Below are 24,992 nucleotides of genomic sequence, written 5' to 3' on the forward strand. Positions count from 1 at the left end.
TTATCTACGGATTTCACTGAGTTTCTTTGTCTTAGAGATTGGGTTATTAATTGGATCTTATTCTTTGATTCAAAGAAGAATTCGTCTAATTCTACCATCCTTTTTCTCTCTATTGTTTGGAGTATTTGGCGTCTTCGAAATAAGGTGATTTTTACAGGTAAGGTGTTCTCGATCGATTACTTTTTTAATCTTCAAGCAAGTCTGGTGAGAGTGGCGATGGAGGCTGAGGATTACACAAATTCTAGAGCAACGGGTGGTTCTGGGGGAAGCGCTATGACCCTTTGGACACCATTAGAAGTGATATTAGCAATCATTTTCCGTTCTTTATGGTAGGGGAAAAAGGTACTTGTCAATCTTTTCGTGCTAAAGTTGACGCTAGTTGGGAGAACTCATTACAAACCTCCTTAGAGTGGGTGATGTATTCGCAGAATGGGGAATGTTTTTGTACCTTTGATCGAAGCTTCACTGCTGAATCTGCCATTCAAACTGAAGCCGTGGGAATTAGGGACCTTATCAGGTGGGCTATGGGGCATAACATCCGGCATTTGGATATTTCTTTCGACTGCCTTCAACTTTTGCTTCAGCTCGCTCAGGTGGAGACGCCTCATCACATGACTAAAGGATTGTTATAGGATATTGAAAGTTGTTTTACATCGTTTCATTGTATTTGTTTTAGTTTCTTATCTCGTCGTCTTAATAACGTTGCCCATAACCTAGCTAAAGCTGAAATGAGGTTGTAAGGCTACCACTTTTTTACAGTTGCCAAAAAAAAAAAAAAAAAAAAAGTTTGCAAACTTGATAATGAGCCAAGTTCTTACAAACTCGGATGAGCTTGAGATTATCACGTTATTAGATTCTATTTTTGCCCCAATTATTTGTTTACCCTTTTAATTCTTTGTAAAAGATGTTATAGTCAAAGATATATAAATGATTAAAAAAAATACTCTAAATTTTGAAAATAAAATCTACTTCAATGTCAATGAATATAAGATGGGTAAAACCCTTCTTTATATATTTCATTAAAAAACATAAAGTTTTGCTTTTAGAATCCATTCACCCCCCCACCCCAACCCCCCACCAAAAGAAAAATAATAATCAGATGATTGTGAACAAATCATGCGGTTAGAGTCATTACCCAAACAATCCCGCACAAAGGTTAAAAATGTATGTGATCACGCATCATCACTGTGTCAATCTCGAAAAATAGCGAGATTGCTCTTGGAGCAACCGTGGTAAGTCGACTGGTTCCTGTTCTAGACTTCGAATGGTATCAACAGAGGCTATAGTGCCTTGACCACAGGCCTAAAATCTGATGCATATACACACAACATTGCCAAAGTAACTTATTATGGTAAATGTGAGTTTTTATTATGGTAAATGTGAGTTTGTACATCTATCTTTCATGATTTATTCTCAACAAACTTTCTGTAATTAACTTATTAACAACATATGCCCTAAGGGCACATGTTAGAAAAACCCTTTCTATTAATCCAGTCCATTTTTGACATTTGCAGGCGGAATCAATTGATTTTATTCGCTCTCAAAAGGATATGTTAGAAATGGTATACCCACACCAACCATGGTGGATATAGTGTGTTATGCTCATATCATATAGAAAAATGAGACAATGCCACAACACTACTTATTCGCATTAGTCGCCAGAGCCAGAGCCAGAGTCGGCATGATATCTGATTTTATTTATAAACTAAATTTCTTGTCAAATTGCCATCTGAAATCTTGTGTAACAATAAAGTTCAAATTAGAAATACAGTATAACAGGTAATATACTTGTTAAGTTGTTATATCTCTAGCTTACATCATACTTGGTCAAACGAGCCACCGATGGGGTATCAAAAGTCTCTTTTACTTGAGTGGAGTACTCGGCAATAAACCATCCACATTCCACGGTGCTATAGTTAGCTATTTCCACCTTGTCTGGTACCAAATTAGATTGATATAATATATATATATATATATATATACCCAAAATTTGAAAAACTTTTTTTTACCTTTAAAAAAAAAGTTTGACTTTAATAATTTTTTTTTTTCCAAATGAAGCCGAGCATTTCAGGATATATTTGCTCCATGACATTCACGTGTTCAGTTTGGAAGTTAGGCAACAATTGGGTCCAATGCATATTTGAATTTCGGCATTGAATCAACTCTGGACAAAGAACACAACAAAATCAGCAGTTGGCTAAATAACTTTGAACTAGAACAAATATCACCGACTGAAATTCTCTCAACAAATAAGAAGCATGTGATTAGGAAATATTGGTTTGAAGATAAGAATATAAAATTTAGAATGCAAATGAAGTGAACTAATTGAAAGAAGAGGGCAATTACTAGTTACTTGGTAGAAGAATGAAAGAGAGAATTTTTTTGGGGGTAAATGAGTTAAAGAACAAAAAATCAGTCACGTGTTCAGTTTGGAAAACAAGAGGTCAACTAGATTGAATCAACTTGGACAAAGAAAAAAAAAATCAGCAGTTGGCTAAATAACTTTGAACTAGAACAAATATCAGACTGAAATCAACAAATAAACAGATTGATTAGGAAAATGAGTTTAAGATAAGAATTAAAATTTAGAAAAAAATTGGGATTTGAAAGAAGAGGGCAATTACTAGTTAATTTGAAGAATGAAAGAGAGAATTTTTTTGGGGGTAAATGAGTTAAAGAACAAAAAATCAGTCTAGGGAAAACAGAGGTCAACTAGAGAAATTAAGAAGAAAAAAAATGTGGGGGGGGGGGGCGGATATCAAACTCAAATATAGAGAAATAAAGAAACAGATTGTTAGGAAATGAGTTAAATTAATTTGAAAAAAAAAACCCTTGTCTAAACTAATTTTCATATAGTATCATTTACAATCAGAGCCAGAAGGGTGACCGTTTGTTGAAATTGCAATTTAGGAGAAAATTTTAAATAAAACCAAACTAACACTGCCTCTAAAAAGCAAAAAAAAAATAAAGCAATTTTTCTTTCGAGAGTTTGTAAACATACCTCTGCCTAATTTTCATCATTCCAGTGCCAACCTGGATTTGCGTGCCCATGATGATGCACTCACTGACTCCTTCAATCTTGTCTTCCCTCCCATTTACAGACGCATTAAAAAGATGATCTGCTGTTTTCTCGAAAGAAGCCAACATTAAAACACTTCCTTTCATTTTTGACATTCCAAGTCTATTAACCGCCAAAACCTCCCCCTGTTTGAAGGATAATACAAAAACATTAATCTTTCAAACACTGTAAGAGCTATCAGCATGAAATATAGCAAAGAGGTCCGGGTAATACCCTGGATGTCATCGTATCTGCAAGAAGCATCATATGACGTATGTCAACATCCATAGAGTGACTCTGCATGACCTTCTTAATCTCCTTGATTATAGAGCTCCTTGCAGCTTCAATTCCAAGTGTTTGGTGCATTTCAATAATATGGTTGCTCTCAGTATTGAGACCATCAATTCCATAAGTTCCCATAACCTCCCTAAGACCTATTCTGCAATATCAGCATACACATATTTAAAAGTGGAGAGGGGATTTAATCTTTCACATAATTCATAGATAAGGATTTAAACATCAGAGAACAAAAAAAAAATCCCTACCCCTTGATTTTTCCCTTGAAACTACATATGAGCCATCTTTAGAGAGCATATTCATTCAGTAAGAGAGAAGTCTATGGAGGGAGTATTTAATACCAGGTAACCACGAAAAGGGCACAAGGGAATTTGCTCTAATCACAGTTTCCTCAACTAAACCCCTCATAAACCAAAAAGTCCAAAGCAGCAATTACACCATCAAATAGAAGGCACGAATACTTGAGTAAAATACATGAATATATGCCAAAACCCCGTACAAAGATGAAAATAGTCGAAGAAACACAATAGTATTAGTTCAACAAACAGCTCCACATTAATTCAACCAACCAAAAACCATCCTATATTACATTCAAAAGAAAGGTTGCCAATCAAAATGAGCAGTTTAAGCTCCATTCCAATGTCCAGAATCTAGATTAAAACTCTCAACCATCAGTAGCTCCATGGTCTCCATTCTCCAACATATACTTTCACCTTCTAGAGATAGGACATATTTTACCATCACATACCAGGAAATTTACGAGAAAACTGGAATATTTCATTCTCATGGAAGGTATTCTTCATGCACTAGGAGAAACCCCAAGTAGAGCTCCAACAACAAAGTGCCATAATGGGCATCTATTCATGTTAACAGACTATTTAAAGTACGAGTTTTTTTTGTCAAACACTACCTAACATTTACCTCATTTCTTATATGCTACCTAACATTTATTTTTTTGCTTAAAACTACCATAATTCATATTAAGTATGCCGAACACTACTGAAAGTTATTTTCTGGACAATTTGATCAATTTTATAACATTGACTTCCATTGTAACATGTGATCTTTTTGTTTTCGAACACTTCTCTTTCATTTTTGTTTCCTTTTTTCATGCATTCTGAAATAACTAGGTAATTATATAAGGTGTTAAGGACGATGGAAAATTCACCAAATCGATAAAAAATAAAATAAAAGGCTTTTCTTAATAATCACAAAGTCATGTGCTTGTTGCCACAACTGAGGCAATATCAAAGAATGGAATAAATTGCTCGAAAATTTGCTTTTGTAGTGTTTGACAATATTAATGTAAATTACTGTAGTTTTAGGCAAATAAAAATAATGTTAGGTAGTATATATGAAAATGGGTAAATTTTAGAAAGTGTTCGACAAAAAATCCTTAAAGTATCTATTCATTAGAATCATTACTTGTTTCAAATTACTCGATACATCAAGATATCTATGCCTTACATTTGATCTTCTCCACTTCCTTTCTTCATTAGCTAACCCTGATTTCCTTAACCATAATAATGGTTAGCAGATATGTCAATATATTCATAAAATGTATTAGTCAAGTAACTACCATGACAACATCTAGCAACCATAAATAGGAGCTACGAAATCTAAGCAGGATAGAACACCGTAGAAAAAGGCTGACAGAACTAACCCCTCAACAACCAAGTTGAGCTTCCCCTTCCTCTTTTCATCATCAGCAACGATGGCCCGTTCAACTGTGTCAATACCCTGAAACCCATAAATTGTTAGGTGAAACTCCGAAAAATATTAAGCTTAGAACAACGGCAGTATCTATGCAGAACAGTAACCGAGCTGCAGGATGAAACATCCTTATCCCACCTTAACAACAACATATTGCAGCTTATCCATAATACGGTGAAGAGCAAAATGAGCAACATTTTTTTCTACCTCCGGCGTGACAGCTAGCTCCACATCATCGATAACTTTAACATTCTGCATTAAGTTTACATTAGATGCAAATAAAAGTACCATTTAGAATCAGACTGTTGAAAATTAAGGGACATGATCTTTTTACCAGTTTATCTTTTATGCGCTTTCGAAGAGATTTTTCAATTTTATCCTTGACAACATAAGCATTTATACCCAGCCGTAAAGTGTTGATTTTCCTCATGTCTAGCTTAACAATTATAGATCCTCGAGTAGCAGTCAAGACAATGTCTATGCTCTTCGCAACCTGCAATACAGCGAATACAAGGGGTAAAACAAATAGGTATTTTAAAATTTATAAAGGCCCGATGATGAATAAAAGATACACTAAATGACATTATATATCCGCATTATAGGCAGGTGTTTTGCCTATTCTACAAGAGAAGAGAAAGACTACAACCAAACAATTAGGATATGCGTTCTTCAAGCAGGAATCGAATACAACAATACTAGTATACTACCCTAATGTCTCAAAGACATCCAATCACGGCAGTAGGGGTTGCATATGCACGGTCTTACCCTTGTGTAATCAGCGTTTATTCAACAAAAGAGGATATTCACGGATGACCCACACTGAAAATTAAGTCGAAAATTGCAGTGACAGATTGCTTCTTCACAATATAAAAGGCATAAATTGTCTAGCGAGTCATTTTGATTTATCCCTACATATTATAAAGCTCTTATTGCAAATGAAAACTAAACAAGGGAACACAGACGATGAAATAAGGCAAAAGTTAGCACAAACCTGCCCCAAACTTGTCTTCTCAATCTGACCTTTTATAGTCTCTGCTCTCTCCATATTATCCTCATCCACTAGTTTTGCCATAATTATTGGTGTACTTATCTTTTTGCTTGCGGCAATAATTTCTTTGATTCGAGGAACTCCAAGAGTAACATCTAAAAATAATTAAGGAATACAAGTATAGAACAAGGATCTCTCTTTGCCTGGGTTTAGTGTAAACCGTGTAACTGTATAACAAAGGAAAATAATCAACCTAAAAGGGATACTCATGCTGGCAACTCCAGCAAAATGGAAGGTTTTCAATGTCATCTGCGTTCCTGGCTCCCCTATACTTTGCGCTCCAATAGCTCCTATAGCTGTTCCAGGCTCAATTCCTTTTGAACGAAGGCGAGAAACACAAGCATCCAAAAATACCTTTAACATTGGTTCATAGAAAAGAATGTTTCAAAATATTTCACATTAATACGTAACCTTATAAAAATGGAGTTAAGGAAAACTGTTAATGCAAGATGGACCAAACAGCGCTGCAATACAGTCTATTGTGGTGAAGATCCCCCAATAGACCATGCAAGCAAAAGAACGATGCTTAAGAAAATCGTTGAAGTTGACTAGAAATTGAAACACATCTACCATAATATCTCACTAATTGATCTTCCTCGCATGCCCAAGAGGAGCACAAACTTTGAACAACTGCCGAGCCAACCACTAAAGAGCAAAGACAGAATCTGAAATATTTATGGAGATCAGTGCCTTAAGGACATGAATCAGAATTTGTTGCATCAATTCCAAAAATGGAACCGGAACATATAATGGTGAATCCTACACTCCTAGTCCCTCACTGCAGTGAGGCCCCAGCTTAAAACAAGTGGCAAGTCCACCACGGTGTGATTTTACACCTATGGGATCTTATAAAGATGTAAAGAGTAATTTCTTATATTCCTCATAGCTACCCATTACACCACCAGAATGAAATGATTTTTTGTTATACATGTTGCAAAATAGTTCCAGGACTCGCAGATTCTTAAAAAAAATAAAGGGAAGTGAAGGCCAAGTTGTGCCGGACATTCAAAATGAACTCATAGCAAAGAAAAACAAAAGGCTGAAGAAAACAGACATTCAATGTAAAGCTTTCACAGGAAACTCCCTCTAAAAAAATTAATGCATGCGACTTGAATACAGCTAGCACATGGTATTCTTTAGTAAACCGCAAAAGACTAGTTCTCTTTATTTTCACTGCGTGGTGCACGAGTAGATAACATTTTTATAGAAAAATACCCAAGACGTGGAATTTTCTTGGAAACGACTATGGAGTATGGACGCAAAACTCCAAACTGCAATCATGTTCAAACATTTCTTATGAAGTACACCAAAGCTCTAACTAAACTATGTAGATGCTTCCCGTAAAGATAAACCAAGGCTTCACATTTTCACAGAATGGAGATATGGCATACAAGCTAGACTACAACTACAAAGACATGCATAGATCGTTTCTTTCTGATTATTCACCTCGATTCTAGAATGGCCCACTGTACTACAATGTTAATAGAACATCAAATGGAAAAGAGAATTAGAGAATACAACAAGAAAATACCCCACGGTGGGAGGAACAATAATCAACAACAGCGATACACACAAGTAGATGACAACATCCTAACACAAGGGTAGAAATGGAAAATTGAGGCTCATCTGAGTGAAATTTTTAACAGTGTAAAGAAAAATAGATAACTACCTGTAGCTGCTGCTCAGATACAAAGCATCTTCTTTGCGCTAGCTTATCAAAGAATTCGAACAATTTTTGCTTGAACGCATCAGAACAACAGCCAGGTGAACGCATATTAAATTCTGAAAGCCTCTTATTTATAGTTTCAGAAATTTCTGAAAGTGACAGAGATGCAGTTCCTCCAGCTGGGCAAGTTGCCTGTACAAAGTGACTTGTTAGATGTACATAAACAACTAAACAACTTTCTGCAATCCTGGCACACTCTATGTTACTTCGACACTTCACCCAGAAGGTGTCACATGTCCAAAACCTGACAAGACACTTGGACACTTCATTTTAGACCCACATAAACTTGTATTAATACTAGCAGTGTCTGAGGCTCGACACCATGTTTCGTCTGATGCTTGCAGCCGAGTCGGAGTAACATCGTGTTGCGCCTGACACTTGCAACCAAGTCGGAGTAAAATGCCCAAACCAATCTGAAATGCCAAAATGGTTATCATACCTCTACTTTAAACCGCAACCTCGCCAAATCCAAAGGGAATCCTTCCGCTCCTTCCATCTGTCCGGGATCCATCCCGTCATCACCATAAATAAACTGAACAATAGTTCCACTAGAATCTCGCACGGTCATGTCATAACTAACAGCCAAGTCTTCCAAGCATTTCATCAGTCTACGCGACATATAACCAGTATCAGCTGTTTTCACCTGCAAAAAATAATTAAAATTAATACATTGCGTATTACATTTAATATAGAAGAAAAAGCAAGATCCAAGGCTTATAGTCTGTATGGGGCACTATACCACTTTGGTTTGAAAAAACGTTTCATGACCGTATGAGTTTCATGTTGAAACCAACGCAAACAACTTGAGGTCAAATACAATGGTAGACTAGTATAGTATAATGAAATGACTCATTTACAGTAGCAGCAGATATAGTATTTTGCCAACACATAATTTCTTTATAAATCTTCCAAAGATAAGAGATTGCAATTGCAAATTACATTGCAAACAAATCTGCCGTCTTGCACCGGAAGCGAGACTTTCAACTATACACGAAAGTAGCAACTCATAACCCGAAGAAAGATCATTCTCAGCTACCTGCCACTTCAGATGGCCGAAGGAGAAAATGTTCTCAATTATATTGTGTTGATTATACAAGTACGTTGTCCATACAATATGCACTTGTGGTCAGGATTCAGGAAATAGATTCTCGGTATTACAGCTAGAAACTAAAACAATCATCGATACTTAATAATTAGAGTGAAAGATAAAAACTTGTCCTGTGTGGTCACTCCAAGTCAAGTTAATTAAACGTCCAATATCCGCACGCAGGACACAAAAATTTAGGACGTTGACAGGAGGAGAGAAACTTATGATGGACGTGATGGTCGTGATCAGCCCGGGGAAAAAAATTAAAACTTCATGTTAGTAATCAGAACAAAATTAAGCAGAGCCGACATACAGCTGTATCCACAAGCCCTTCTCGGCCTCCCATCGTATGAAAGAAAAACTCTGTAGCTGTCAAGCCACTATAAAATGAATTTGCAACAAATCCCTTTGCCTGCACACCAACAACATCACATTACTTTAGAAGTTAAACAACAGTGTTTAAACTTTAAATAAGCAAAGCAAAGGAGAAAAAAAAACAAATTACAGTTCCTCAAATAAGAATGGAGGATCATATACTCGAACTGACCTCAGATCATTTTGATAATAACGCTTTGATCTATTAGTGGATTGTGGAATCACTTTAGAACTACATGGATATGCAATAGAACAGGCAGAGCTTACATGGCTGGCAGACTGGCAGTGCTATTGATTAAAAATTCCGAAATTAATTTATACTGGACGTACTAGCCCACTACAGACATGATACAGAAAGGTAGGAATACAACTGAGTCTAAATAAGACCAATCTGTTAATTTGTAAGCAACCATCATAGAAAATTTAACGCTCGCACGAGAACAAAATGCCATAGAACAATTTAAAGCGATTTGATATAGGCCTACATCACACTGCACAATCGTCAGAAATAATTATCGTAATTTGATGATGTTGCCTCTTCAAGTCTTCCCATCAACAATACATAGAGGTAACAATCATTGACCCAATGCGAAAAGACAACAGGAACCCCGCATGGATTTAGCGGGTTAGTGTTAAGATGTTGTAACCCGTTTAATCAATTGGGTTTGACATAGACAGAACGCGAAATTTATTCCGGGTCAGAGTTGAGGTCTTCCGACATGAATGGCCCATTAGCCATTTATATAAAGTTGAGGTATTTCGACACGTTGACTCGATAACCTATATAAACTTAATAAAAAATGAGACACATCATTCATCAGTTTTTGGGTTAATACTTAATGGGTTATCTAAGTTTGCTCATTTTCTCTTTAATAACTTCAAAGTGAAATCTGCTTCAAGATTGTCTCATATTTCTAAAGACCTCGCTTTAGGGTTTTAGAAGAAGTCTAAAGAGCAAGAACCTCCGAAGAAAATGTTCTTTTGCTACTCCATTTTCCAAAGAACGTTTATAACTTCTATAGCTATTTGGGTTACTTGCACCGACAAGAACATCATATTTAATATTTATGATGACGTTGCTTCTAACCCGCCACCCCCACCCACCCAAAAATCATTAAGACTCCGGAGTTCAAATTACAGTAGGGTTTTAAATCGCGGTATTGGTCGCGATCGAGGTCACGGTAACGGAGTTGCGGAATCGTCCACGACTCGGCCGTCGCACTCCAAATCGTTGTTATTGCATAACTCGTTAATATTGAGTTCATAGCGGGTTGTATCGGGCCGAGTTGGCCGATACACGTTATAAATCGGTCGTCTCGGTCGATACTTTCCTGTTTTTAATTTGCCCGATACATCTCGGGATATCTCGTATCGGCCGCCTCCGATACCGATACATCTCGGGATATCTCGTATCGGCCGCCTCCGATACCGATACATCTCGGGCGATACGATACGTCTCGGCCGAGATTTTAAACCATGTTTATTCCACTTTCAAAGTTCGGTGTATAGTTAGGGGTCAAGTGTTCCACTCCTCCTCTGTGTGAATGATTACTCATAAATGGTGTTTGGTTCACGCAATCCAGGTATTAAGGATGGGTTTAGAAAAAGAAAAAACGGGTTTTTTTAGGGGGTACCCTGTGTTGTTTTAATTACACGGGCACCCCTTGAAAATAATTTTCGTTATCATATCCAGCAATTACTTAGATTAACATCATTTTCACCAGTTAAACATACTTACCCGAATAACACCCCCTTTTTCTATCCAACTACCATCTCCTCCTCTTTCGTGAGGTGAAATAAAGGCATGGTTGTTTTAGGAATAGGGTATGGAAGTCAAAGTGATTGAGGAAGGAAGAATGTGGGTGATCTCTTCTTGTAGCTGGATGGTGTTAATAGTGGAAATGGTGGGAGGTAGAAGTTGGAAGCATGGGATTGGCTATGATGGTGATTGAGGAAGACGATGATATTAAACACTAAGCAAGGGTATATGAGTCAATTCTCTGCCTAGAAAAACTAACGAACAACTTAACGGTTTAAGTAGTGAAAGGTCAAGGTTAGGAGTAAATATCATATATAAATATTAAAACAAAACAAAAATACACATAAAATTTAGAAATACCCTATAGAAAAACCCAAAAAGAACTCTATATTCCACATAACTTTCCTACCAAAATATCCCAGGCTACTAGCCTACTGATAGGATGACATATGGGACAGTAAGAGAGTTTATATGCCTCTTTTAACACAAGATTTCTTCGGATATATCAATATTATTTGTAAGAAAAGAAAAGTTAAACAAAAGAACACAGGATTTCACGAAAGATGGTATTGAACATACCGCAGGAGTCTTTGACATCCTAGGAAAATGGGGCAAGCTACGATCAATGAAGCCATCTGGGGCTCGGCGGCCACCAACTGCTTGCTGTCCAACACATGCAACCATTTGGCTGATATTGATTGGGGAACCTTTGGAACCACACTGTGACATAATTAACGGGCTATTCCTCCAATGAAGTGAATTCATACAAACCTAAAATTATGATGCACAATTTAGTCCTGCTAAATTGTTGGAGCATTCAGCAACCAAATATATTTGATTCTAACCCAGTTCATAATCTACCAAATATAGATAAAGTAGTTAAAGTAATTGCACGTGGGAATGCGATAAACAATGGAAAAAAAAAAAGCAGACGTGTGATGGGGGAAAGGATAGTTCGATCAAGGAGGATGACTAAAGGAGAAACTAGTATTAATACACGCCTATATCACACAAAAAATGGTAGACGATGAAATGCCAACCAACACCTATACACCCACAAAATGGCTAGAACTCTTTTGAGTCCATGGCAGCTTTACCTCTAAAAAGGGAAAAGAAAATTACCTTTGCTGCTATTTCACGAATATCATTCAAGTTCTCAGTTATTTTTGTTTCCAGAGTTTGCGCCGCATCACAACCTGGCATTAGAGTCAGCTTCCCCTCACTGTAAGATTGTATTAACCTATCACATTCTTCATATCCTTCCAATATTCTGCATCTTTTCTGATCATTCAGAAGTTTCCCAGGTTGGACATCATCAATACCAATTGAAAACCCATGATTACCAATCCACCTAGCACTGACCAAGAAAGCACCAATGTGAGACAGTTGATTCCGAACATCAAAAAACTTTTACAAAAATTAATAAAGCCAAAACACAAACCCATTATATAGTCGAAACTGAAAGACAACATAACACAACGGCCAAGTATCGCAAAACATATGAATACATCATAGTTAAGCCGGGATTATAAGAAATAATTTACTATTCTCAAGACACATAGCAGCACAGGGCCTTCTCGCCCAGACTCCAATTAAACATGTTATATTAAGCTTCAAGTACATTCCCAATGAATTAACTGGTGAATTATGACCACTGTCCGACAGATCCCGATATAACAAATAGTCAGTATTGATATTTTTCACTTTGGACAAAAAGAAGTGTTCAACAACCTAACAACAGTATTTGGTTGTGAATTATAAGACGCTAAAAATAACATATGATAATTACTAAGTGAAGTTAATTGTTACAAAAAAACTTTGACATGTTCATAAAGAGCATATTTCATAAAGGATGCCATGGGTTGTGACAGCCATATACAAAGAATGTGCTGGACAAAATCAAATGTACATATAAAAAGACTTTTAGAGTTTTAGGTAAAATGTGGAGTTCTTGGTATTGAACTACTAGAAGAACCAAGTTATAATATTACGGAAAAAATGAAAAATGCACAAACAAACACCTGTAAATAGACCTTAGTGTCTATTATCTAACAGACAGTGGACAAAGTTATCTACAATAAACACCCCAAAGAAAATTAGAGGAAACTCAGTTAAAAATTAAATTTTTATACGTAACACCTTACAAAGATAGGGCCGTACATAAGAAATATGATAGCGTAAGCAATATGCTAGTTCACAGAAAGATGACGCTGAAACCGAACCTTATCAATTTTAAATCAAACAACAATTAGGCCGTTGTCTAGGATTTTAATCTTAGGATCATACATAAAACCAGAGCACCATCAGAGACTTTACAGGTTTTGTCAAGAACTTACCAAATTTAGGTCAGTATAAACCAGATCCTAACTGCTTCCTAGTATAGAAAACCAAATCAAATAAAACACTAAACAACACCAAACACAGTCGTCGTCACAAATTCACTCTCCATTGAACTTTGTATAAAGCCATGTTTTCGTAACCCCGTAAGTACTCATGTCACTCTCATGAAGGTATGAAACCAATGCTGGTTGTATATGTATGTTAACCCCATGAAATCAACCATTGATGGTTAGCTTCTTGCTACCCCCTAACTGGCCTGACATTTCCTTCATTTCTACATCCTTCAATTCTCCTACACAGCCCATCACTTGGTTTCACATGTAAGAACAAGCTAGTTGCACATATTGTATTATCAATGAATGTAACTCCCAATACTCCCTAGTTATCTCATTCATTGATTATTCTTTGTATGACACGTTCTACTTAACATAGGCATCTCTTACACATGCATTTTCAAATGTATGCTGCCATTATGTGAATCATAAAATAGTAAACCAATATAATAAACACGAGCCCAATAATCAAAGTGAACTCAAAAGAAATGTACTCCACGACACTGGTTGTCAAATAACAAAGTTTTAAAGTAAATCATTTACAGAGTCCAAGGAAGATGTACAATAGCTCCATTATCTCAATTTGTACCTCAATTTTGCCAAACGATTCATGCAAGCCGCAGCAGCATGTGCCTCATAGTCTCGAAGAAGAACCGAAAAAAGCCCTACTTTATTGCCATTCCCTGCAACAGGTTGAAGAAATTCCAGATTACTGCTAACAGTTAAAGATGATTACAGGACACTAGTTTCCCTCAAGTAAAAAAAATAGCTCAAACTACAATAAAAACAAAGGAAATATAAAATTATGTAGACGAACCACTCTGAATGTTCCTAAACCTAAACCCTGAAATCCAAAATCTCAATAATGAAACAGTGAAACTAATGCAACAGCATTCTTCACAGCATTGTGCTCTTTATGTCAATTTCATTTCTCATTCAAAGAATAACTTTGGCCTGGATAAAGGCAGTTATGGACATGCTTCGCATCCCTTAATCAGATACAAAAGTCGGTTCTAACATCTTTATTTTCCAGAAGGTAATGGCAAAAGGCTGCAGCCACAAACCCCTACGAGTTCAGAAACTATTCTTTTATGTGCAGAGGAAACATGGAAGTATCCCACAAGGGAAAGAAATGATGAGCTGAAGAAGAAAGGTAAGTAAAATCTATTGCCAAATATACAAATTTACAGATAACTCCTAGATGCAGGATGAATATTGACTTTGTTATTATTATTATTTTTTTCTGGTGACTTGGATCTTTGTCATGGACTATGGAGTATGTAACTTGATCCTAAGATGCATGGACTCCCTTTCCAAGTTCCAATCCTAATTATTTGCACAGAAGCATATGTCAATGTCGACTAGAAGAAAAATCCCCAATCCATAAAGTAAACCCTATCTCCCTAAATTTACAGGACTGAATAAGGATAATTAATTACTGAACAGGTTAAAGTGTTAACTGAATTCACCACATCGCAGAAAGGTCAATACCAAGGTAAAGCTGCTCTGAATCTCTATTAAATTTGTTTCAACTAGAAAAATCTAAGCAAACAATTCTTCACATGAAATAAGATTAAAACACGATATGATTCTACTTGAACAGTGATCACTGACCTAAGGTAGCTTTTCCAACTTGCCCAGAAATTAGCTCACTGTTGCGGAAATAAACAAAACCATCAGCTGGACACATGGTTTCCTCCAGACAATTTGTCTTCCTGTCTTCAGTTTTTGAATATATCTTTTCCTTCACCATTAGATTCACAAAGACCCTCATCTTTGAATGTGGTCGTAATAGAATGCTAAACAGTTGCTTACCAGTCCAAAGCTCTATTGGCTGCCAGACAAAGTAGAAGCACATTATCAGCCGGCAAAATCAAATAAATAAAATTATGACACCCTTAAAAGGAAAAAAAGAAAAAAAACATAGATTGGGGAGCTTCAGCTAGACTTATAAAGACATACATCCATTCAGAACTAGCAAGGTAGTTGCCAAAATCTAGTTAGTTCTATAGTAGGCTTCCAGAAGTAATCTGACTTGTCTAATATGCCAATAGACAGTCAAATTATTTATTTCGAATAGGCAATAAATCTCCCAGTGACAGATGTCGTCAAGAGTACGTCTATAAGTTACCAACAAAGCAAGTTAAAGCTGAAAACGATGATGCTCCAATTTATCAAAAATAACCACCCTGATTTTGATTATATATATATATATATATATATATATATATATATATAAACATACTATACAAACCCTATTCTGGAAAATGGTTTCCAATTGTATCAATTGCTCGATGCAAGTCAAGATATAAACTCACACGTGGTATATAAATATGTATCTGTAAACTGCTTCAAAGTGGACAAAGTTTGCATGGCAGTGGACAAGAACAAAGAAATAGAAAAAGACACAAGGAAGCAAAATGTGCATATGGAATTATGGTACACCCCAAGGAAACAGTAATAAGACACATAAACAAACTAGTATAGTAGTAAAACATGTTCCCAAGCACAAATGACAATATTTTAGGAAGAGAAAAATAAAGCTCTTGATGTAAGATGCATCTGCAAATGTGAAATGGCCCAAATCAAACTTTGATGGTATTGATTATTGGTGCCGGATTTAAAAACCGCATTCAGAGTTAAGTGTAGAGCATGTAATCATCACATGACTTATATTAAATTCCATACTTAGAACAGACTGCTGTGCTCCCAAATCAGTAGTTTGTGCTCAATGTAGATGGGGCTGCAAGGGGATACCCAGGTATGGTAGGTTCAGGTGGCTTAGAGATGCTAGGAAACAGTTTTGTAAAGCTTTTGCCGAAGAATTGGGGGTGGGAACTTGTATGAGGGCAGGATTAACGGCTCTCTCAAGAGGAGTCTCCATGTCAAGATCTCTAAGTATTGAGTACTTGATGGGTCAGGCGGATTCTCAGGTTTTGGTGCACTTGCTACAGAAGAAGGATGTTTCATTCATGCAGACTGCAACCCCACTTGCTTAGACAATGCTTGGAGCTTATTAAATGTCCTCAATTAAACGTTAAAGTTATGCATATAACGGCTCTCTCAAGAGGAGGATCCATGTCAAGATCTCTAAGTATTGAGTACTTGGTGGGTCAGGCGGATTCTCAGGTTTTGGTGCACTTGCTACAGAAGAAGGATGTTTCACTCATGCAGATTGCAACCCCACTTGCTTAGACAATGCTTGGAGCTTATTAAATGTCCTCAATGGAACGTTAAAGTTACGCATATATACTGGGAAGCCAATGTGTGTGTAAACTGGCTAGCAAACATGGGAATTGCTCAGACCTCTCACCTCGTCTTCCTCGATGAGCCACCTCCTCGACTCAAATATCTGATGCAGCAGGACATTGCAAGAGTGTCTTGGCCCAGGACGATTTCTAGTTAGCCAATGTTTCTGTTTCTTTCATTGATTTTGTTTTGTTTCAGTGTGGGAAAAAAAAAACAGCATTTGCCTTTTCTTGATTTTGTTAAATTAATTATACTCCTTGTATGATAGCTTAAGGGCATTACTTTTTTGTCGCTGTCTTTCTATATAACAGTATCACCTCCTTCATGTCGTTAATATTTAAAATGTACTTACCAGGAACAAAATCTAGAACACAGGTCAGTATAACAACAATTAACATTCTAGAACATATTACGACAGAGAAGTGCTACAACAGCCACTTAAAATATTATTTTAACATTACAATATTTGACACGCACACATATATGACACACACACATGAGCAACAGCGTATCTTCCCTTCCATGGGACTGGGACTGGGCCAGGGCCCCCTTGCGCTTTGTCCTAAACTGAGAATTCTAATAGGAAATGAACTATGTTTGGCACTTAATCAGTAGTTGGCCCCCCTTATACTCTAACCATCACTTTTTGATTCTCAAATTAGTCAGTCTCATGATAATGTAATCATGTTACAATCATATATCAAATTTGCGTAATATTTGTGTGCTTGTTCTGATTTTTTGTTTTTTGTAACATAAAACACTAATATAACCATTGTGAACACAAAATGTTTCACACACAATAGCTCCCTATTAACCATTAGATTAAAATTTCATTGTTTGTGTACATATAAAGTATAGTAATTTAGAAGCAAATATTAATTCTAAAAGGATAAAAAGAATTTTAATTTACTTCATATAACTTATTTTCGCCAGGCCGTACTAGTGGGTCTAAATTTAAACTCTTTCGGTTCGGTATTCACTATGAACTTTTAAAATACTTTATTCCTCTTATCAAAAGTTAACATTCTTTAGTCAAAAACTAATAAAAAAATAAGTTATAATTCTATACTAAAAATTAATGAAAATAAATATTTCATGGTGAAAGAAAAAAAATGTACGTGTGATTTGTATTTAACTTGATTATTTTTAATTTTTTGTTATAATTTATTTTCTTTTTGACAGGCCCCTCTTTCAAAAATTTCTCAACATCCGCAACTGCACACGAGTAGTTTGAAAATCAACATTATCAAGTACAATCACGTCCAACTGCTCTCGTTGGAAGCTCATTTGTTTTTTGGTGTCACTCAACTTACTGATACACATGTCCGTGTATATACCAATTACCTATAGCAATGAGTTCATTTATGGAGATTCCAACGGGATATATATGCACACAAGAAACCGAATTACACAACTTAAATGGAACTTCATTCTCTGGATGCTTGCACAAAACCAGACCTTAAACATGCTTGTCGTGATTTTTAGAGAGGAAAAAAAATCATGAATGTCGTAAATCCTATTCTCTTTAATTTTAGAAAATGATTATTCAAACCCGCCATTAGAGAATTAGGATTAAATAATGACCACCTTTATAAACTCTCTTCAGCAATGTGTGGTTATTGTACAAAATTATTTACTTAGCACTGCATCTCCTTCAGGCTACAGTAGCCTATTTACCATGGGTATGGTAGATGATTCTTTGTGATGATGGTTTAGAGACTAAAAAGAAACTCAACCAAGCAAACTCATCAAGCTTTAGGGCTTGGAAAGTTAAGAGGCAGCTTGAGCTACGATTTGGCCAAACCAAAATAATTCCTGATGGTCAAATAATTAGAATGAAGAACACAGCTGCCAAAGAAAATAGACAATATGTATGGGCAGACAGGGCAGTTACTCCCTACCTTAATCAAAGCCGGCGAAGGTAAATCAATGACATCCATTCCGTCTCCCATATAAGAGCAGAGCAGAGAAAATGCTGCACGATCATAGAACGTATCCTTCCTCGTAATTAAGAAAGATGATGTCAAAAAGTCCTGCGTAGAGGCAACCAAAATGGTTCCATTTTTCGGTGTACATAAGTTGTTTTGCACCTGTATTAGAAACAGATTTACCACAAGCGATTAGTATAGGCATCAAAACCGAATAAACAGAGAAATAGGCATGAGTATCAGTTAGGACTTCTAAAAGGGGATATCACATTTTGGTTGACTCAAACGAATCATTTTGGTGAAGTTTTAGAATTATAAATTATAATCCTCAAATTAACCGATTTATGATATAAAATGGCATAAGGATCAATTAAGGCTTCTAAGAGGGGAAATCACATTTTGCTGGAAGTCTTAGTCAAGAGAGATTGTTTCCCCCTCAAATGAACGAGTGGCAGCCTCTTTTTTGGAGTCTCGCCGTCGTGACTCGGACAGATGGATTGCTGGAAAACCGATTAAATTTAAAAATGAAACCCACAATAAAAAGTTATGACAATTAGTTCCATGCTTGTACTAGGGCATCCACAATAGGTACTTTTTAGAGGTTTGTTCACAAACCTCTCTATTGTTGGGAATGAGGGTTGAGGTTCATAGATGAGAATGGTTACATATTTGTATACAGGTTTGTGGGATGACATGGCAAGTGGTGGTCCCTAAAATGTACCCAACATATAAGAGAAAAAAATGGATAATTTTGAAGTGGGTCCTATAACATGAACCTTGAAAAGGTTTGTCTATTGTTATGTATGGGTTTGTTATTGGAGAGGTTTGTTAATTTGGTGATGTGTCATGTGACAAACCTCTTTAGAGGTTTATCTATTGTGGATACCCTAAAGCTAGCCTTGACCATAGCATCAAATCCGTATTGTAATGGTTTTTGAAGGTTATTGCAATACCTTGTGTTTGCTTTTGGATTAGTTATTATTAGGAAAGCAAAGGTATGGGATATGGGTTATCATTGCCATTTTTAACCTTCCCCTTTACCTTGTGTTTACAATCACACTCACCCGCCTAACCACCCCAGACCCACCGGAAAACACCCCCAACCTTCAAAACCATCTCCCCCCATCTCAGAAAAACCACCTCTACTCCAACGAACGTCTCGGCCCATTTAAAACGATTCCCTATCTTCAAAACAATATCTCAACCCTAGAACCCCCAGTGCAACCAAAACCTACCTCGCCACCCTAAAAGACTATATATCAAGAGTGGACTACTTTCCTCGTGGCCTTAACCATTTAGAAGTTAGAATAAAAAAATCAAATATCAGTAGACTAATAAGCTCCTTTAATTTTTTCCATTTGTTTTTGTAGAGCTGTCTTATATTTGTATGGTAATATAATATAAATAAAGGAACTAGTTTTGGAGCTTTACCCCGCCCGGACTACCTATAATTACCTTCTAATTTTTATTTTATATGAAATACAATGCGTTGACTTGCCTAATTCATACATTTACCATCTATGTTACATTAATATATGGCATTGCTTAAATTATGATTAGATAAAATTTATCAACCAAATTATGTGACATATTCACTACTCATGCGGCTCTTGCTGCTAGTGTTACTTTCACTACTCTCATTCTTATTGTGACTTGTACCACTCATAATGTAGCTTGCTTTTATATTTATTATACTCTCGTTGGTACATTATTTCCACTGCTATCACAATTACTTATGATTATTGTTTAATTTTATCAGACTTGTATATATAAATAAACTAGGCAGTATCCCGCGCTTCGCGCGGCCTGTTTTAATATTTTATGATTATAATTGAAGAAAAATTATATAATTCATATACGACCTTCAATATTTCCTCTTATAAATAATTTTTTTCAAATTTAATAATTTTAGGTTTAACTTCAATGTTTTAAAATAAAATACATAAGAGTTTTAATTAAAACTAATAAGTGATAATTAATTATGCGTGATCAATGTTTTATAAATAAATTTGTGACTGGTGAAATATCATATTAATTAAAATAAAATTTACTCAAATAATACAACAATCAACAATAAGGTTTCAAATTATATCATTTCACGATACTTTATGTCTCAAATCAATTAATATTTATTAAAAATGATGTGAATATAATTTTATGTAATTTTATGTAATTTTTAATTTTTTATGTATAACATGTGACATTTATCTATCAAACATATAGAGTTCAAACTCAACTTATTCAAACGTTTTGATTGTGTCTTGCATGTGATATGTGTCAAACATATCTATGAGAAATTTGCAGCTTTTGTTTTTTTAAACAATTATATATAATGATGTTTAAGAGTTTATTACCTGTAAATATAATAGGTTGAACTTTCTCAGATATTATTTTTTGATGTTTAACTTCAAAGTATTTAAAAGATAACATATAAAATATTTAACTAAAAGTAATAAAAGTATTTGGTTAGTCATAATCAAAATTTTATATTTCACTTTTACATATTTAATTAAAGATACTAAAGAAAAATGTAACGTATTTTCTACTTTTTCATGTCGTTTATAATATTATATTACTTAATAATCATTACTTTTGTTTTGATTATTCAAATGCACTCGCAATCACTTTTATATATACACACTCGTACATATACTCGTTATCACACTATTGAAACCTATCAAAATCTCATATGTATTCAATTTGTCCAATATAATTTTTTTTCATTCCCAGACTTTAAAAACTTATCTCTTAGTAGTTTTTCTAAAGTTGTCTTTTTAATATATACAATGACTCATCCAAATATATATTTCTTAATGGATTTAATAGCCTAATTAAGTTTTATAACTTTCTCAAAATGTTTTTTTACGTAAATGTAAAACATTGACATTGTGAGACACTCACTTTAATCATCTCTACATGTCAAAATAAATATTTCAATAAATATAATGAAAATTATACTCAATTGAAAGCATTTTTCACAATGAACGTACTTATTTACATTTTAGAATTTTTATCAAAATAACTTTTTAGTAAATTTAGAATCAAATCACCATAATTATTTAATAAAATTTTATAATAAAATTTATTTAATTATAATTAATATTTTGCTGAGATTTATAAAGCATTTATTATGTTTGTATTTAATTTCAGCTGTAATTAATACGTGTATTTAAGGCTGGGTTGACACGTGGCGCATCACGACATTTCAATGATTTTATATATATATATATATATATATATATATATATATATATATATATATAGAGCAAAGTTCTTCTAAGTCCTTTTTTTTTGAGTCCATAAGTCCTTCCCACAACCCTTGGATCATGCATGGTGGAAGGTTGAGATTGAAAACAAAAAACACACTTAACACTAATGACTTCACTTCTCTCTCTAGTTTTAATAATACATTCACTAATTCATTATCATACACAATTAACACCATATTTTGTCTTATACTTCAAAGTTTATGAAAATTTTGTTAACATTTTTCCAGTTTCGATTTTTTTCGTTTTTTTTTTTTTCCGAGACAAGTTTTCGATTTGTTTGTTTTTTTTTTTTTTTTTTTTCGAGACAAGTTTTCGACATTTTAGGATTTTACGAGTGTAATTCTAACGGCAAAAAGTGTAATTTTAATAAATATTTTCGAGAATTTAGCGTTTTACAAGTTTAACTTCAATCTTTTCCGAGTGATTTTAACGAATAATATTTTGAATTTTTGTCATTTTATCACAAGTTATTGTAATTTTAGCATTTTAATAGTGTTATTTTAACAACAAAAAGTGTTATTTTAGTCCATATAAGTGTAATTTCAGTCCAATGAATTTGTTATTTTAGTCCAGGAGAATGTAATTTTAGTCCAGAAAAGTGTAATTTTAGTCAAGAAAAGTATAATTTCGGTCCACCTGAGAATGTAATTTTAGTTTAGAGTGTAACATTAGTCCATAAGTCCAATGAGAATATAACCAAGTCCATTGAGAGTGTAACATTAGTCCAATAGAAGTAAGGGTAATTCTAAAAGTGTAATTCTAACGAAAAAAAGTGTAATTCTAACGAAAAAAAGTGTAATTCTAGCGGAAAAAGTGTAATTTAATGAAAAAAGTGTAATTTAGCGAGAAAAAAGTGTAATTTAACGAAAAAAAAGTGTAATTCTAACGAAAAAAGTGTAATTCTAAAGAAAAAAGTGTAATTAACGGTAAACACTTTTTTTCAAGAAGAATAACACTTTTTCTTTAGAATTACACTTTTTTTTATAATTACTTTTTTGTTAGAATTATATTTTTTCGTTAGAATTACTTTTGCTGAATTACACTTTTTTCATTAGAAAAAAGTGTAATTATAACGAAAAAAAGTGTTATTCAAATTAAAAAAGTGTTATTCTAGCCGAAAAAGTGTTATTTTAATAAAAAAAAGTGTAATTTTAACAGAAAAAAGTGTAATTCTAACGGAAAAAAGTGTAATTCTAACAACAAAAAGTGTAATTTTAATGAAGAAAAGTGTAATTTTAACAGAAAAAAGTGTAATTCTAACAACAAAAAGTATAATTTTAGGAGAAAGTGTAATTTTTCGAAAAATGTATAATTTTAAGCTAAAAAGTGTAGTTCTAACAACAAAAGGTGTAATTTTAGCCAAAAAAAGTGTAATTTTAATGGAGGAAATGTAACTTTAATAGAAAAAATAAAGGAAAAAGTATAATTTTAATATAGAAAAATGTAATTTTAATAGATCTCATATCAACCACTATTCTCACAAAGTTCGAAAAAAAAAATAAGATAACAACATAATTTTAAATACCAAATCTGAAAAAAACCAACAATAACTCCGATTATTTTTTTACCAAAAAAAAAGAGATAACAAGACGATTTAAAAAAAAAAAAATAACAAAAACCGCCTAAACCCACCACCACCTTACCCATGCAACAAACTCAAAAAAAAAAAAAATACGAGATCTCAAACATCAACCGCGAGACCAAATCGACAAGGAAATAATCGAAAAAATAAAAAAAAAAAAAAAAAAAAAAAAATAAAAAAAAATAAAAAAAATTCAAGAGACCAACCACAACACTAAAACCAAAAACACAACACTAAAACCAAAAATGGTTTCAAGAGACCAACCACAACACTAAAACCAAAAAAAGGCAAAAATGGTCGTTCAAGATCTTGTTTTCGAAAAAAATAAAATAAAAAAACAAGATGTAAATTTAGATCTTGTTTTGAAAAAAATAATTGCTCAAACAAGATAAATTTCGAAAAATAAAAAGGAGAATAGAAGAGAAAATCAAAGGGTGGCGGCATGTGGTGGTGGTGGTGGTGTTGTCGGGTAAATTTAATATTCTTTGTCGTGGGTGTGGGCATGGGTGTGGGTGGTGGGTTGTTGTCGGGTAAATATGTGGTGGTGGTGTTATAATAAAATTTATTTAAGGGAGGGTGGCGTGAGGAGTGGGTGGTAGTAGTTTCGGTGAGGGATGAGGGTGTGGGTTCGGTGAGGAGGTGAGGTGTTCGGTGGTGGGTGGTTTCGGTGAGGGATGAGGGTGTGGGTTTTATTATGTTATGGTGGGGAAGGGATTTGGTGTGGTGGGTGAATGGTGGTGGTGGGTCGGAGGTAGATGCGGAGGTGGGTTGGTGAGTGAGGAGAGGAGATTTTTGGGATTTTTTTTATTTGGTTTTTGTTTTTAGAGATTTGAGTTTTAGAGAGAGAGGTGAGGATTGAAATTGTGTGAGATGAGAGAGAAAGTGGTAAGTGGAAAAGTATATATGTTAGATTAGGGGTTAATTAGGATATGTTATTAATTAATTAGTATAGTAGAGAGAGAGTGGTAAATTAGCTCATTAATCTCCTTTTTTTTTGCTTCAATCATAGCCCTCCATCTCCCCCATCCAATGGCTCTATAGAGAACTTATGGACTCAAATGTAAGACATGGACTTAGATGATCTTTACACTATATATATATATATATATATATATATATATATATATATTACATATGTACATCTTATAGATCAATCAATTAGTTAATTTTATTTAACTTATTTTTTACACCAATTGCCAACCTAATTGCATTAGACTCTTATATTTAGGTGTCGTTTGGTTGACTATGGGCTTAAAATTGCACAAGACTACTCAATTCATGGAAGTTAATTTCCCTCATGAAATTCATGTGCTTTTAGCAAAAACGTTTGGTTGCCTATATAGAAATTCAACTACATAGGAGTTTCCAATTACTTAGGGGGCTAGGTTACCCAATTCATCCATTATGAAGGAATTGGAAAATCATGTGATTTCTAAACTCCTCCATTTTTCCAAAAAATGTTGGCAATCAAACAACTCCAAAATTTTACAATTCATGAGATTTTACAA

The 24,992-nt window shown here is 34.5% G+C and overlaps 1 protein-coding gene across 1 annotated transcript in view; it reads right to left on the reverse strand.

Moving 5' to 3' along the window:
- Positions 1–1,661: 1,661 nt before the first annotated feature.
- Positions 1,662–24,992, reverse strand: part of LOC141653410 (DNA-directed RNA polymerase III subunit 1) — a 29,611-nt gene continuing 6,280 nt past the window's right edge. The window contains exons 12-27 of the mRNA XM_074461163.1: positions 18,607–18,795; positions 15,071–15,290; positions 14,046–14,139; positions 12,186–12,420; positions 11,643–11,834; positions 9,243–9,341; positions 8,282–8,485; positions 7,786–7,974; positions 6,323–6,470; positions 6,060–6,211; positions 5,403–5,561; positions 5,207–5,320; positions 5,019–5,095; positions 3,293–3,497; positions 3,002–3,204; positions 1,662–2,164 (exon numbers count right to left, since the gene is read on the reverse strand). Of these exons, the coding sequence (XP_074317264.1) occupies positions 2,113–2,164; positions 3,002–3,204; positions 3,293–3,497; positions 5,019–5,095; positions 5,207–5,320; positions 5,403–5,561; positions 6,060–6,211; positions 6,323–6,470; positions 7,786–7,974; positions 8,282–8,485; positions 9,243–9,341; positions 11,643–11,834; positions 12,186–12,420; positions 14,046–14,139; positions 15,071–15,290; positions 18,607–18,795 (2,532 nt within the window). The 3' untranslated portion in view covers positions 1,662–2,112. The remainder of the gene's footprint in view (positions 2,165–3,001; positions 3,205–3,292; positions 3,498–5,018; positions 5,096–5,206; positions 5,321–5,402; positions 5,562–6,059; positions 6,212–6,322; positions 6,471–7,785; positions 7,975–8,281; positions 8,486–9,242; positions 9,342–11,642; positions 11,835–12,185; positions 12,421–14,045; positions 14,140–15,070; positions 15,291–18,606; positions 18,796–24,992) is intronic.

The sequence above is a fragment of the Silene latifolia genome, chromosome 4 (assembly GCF_048544455.1).
Source record: "Silene latifolia isolate original U9 population chromosome 4, ASM4854445v1, whole genome shotgun sequence".
NCBI lineage: Eukaryota > Viridiplantae > Streptophyta > Magnoliopsida > Caryophyllales > Caryophyllaceae > Silene > Silene latifolia.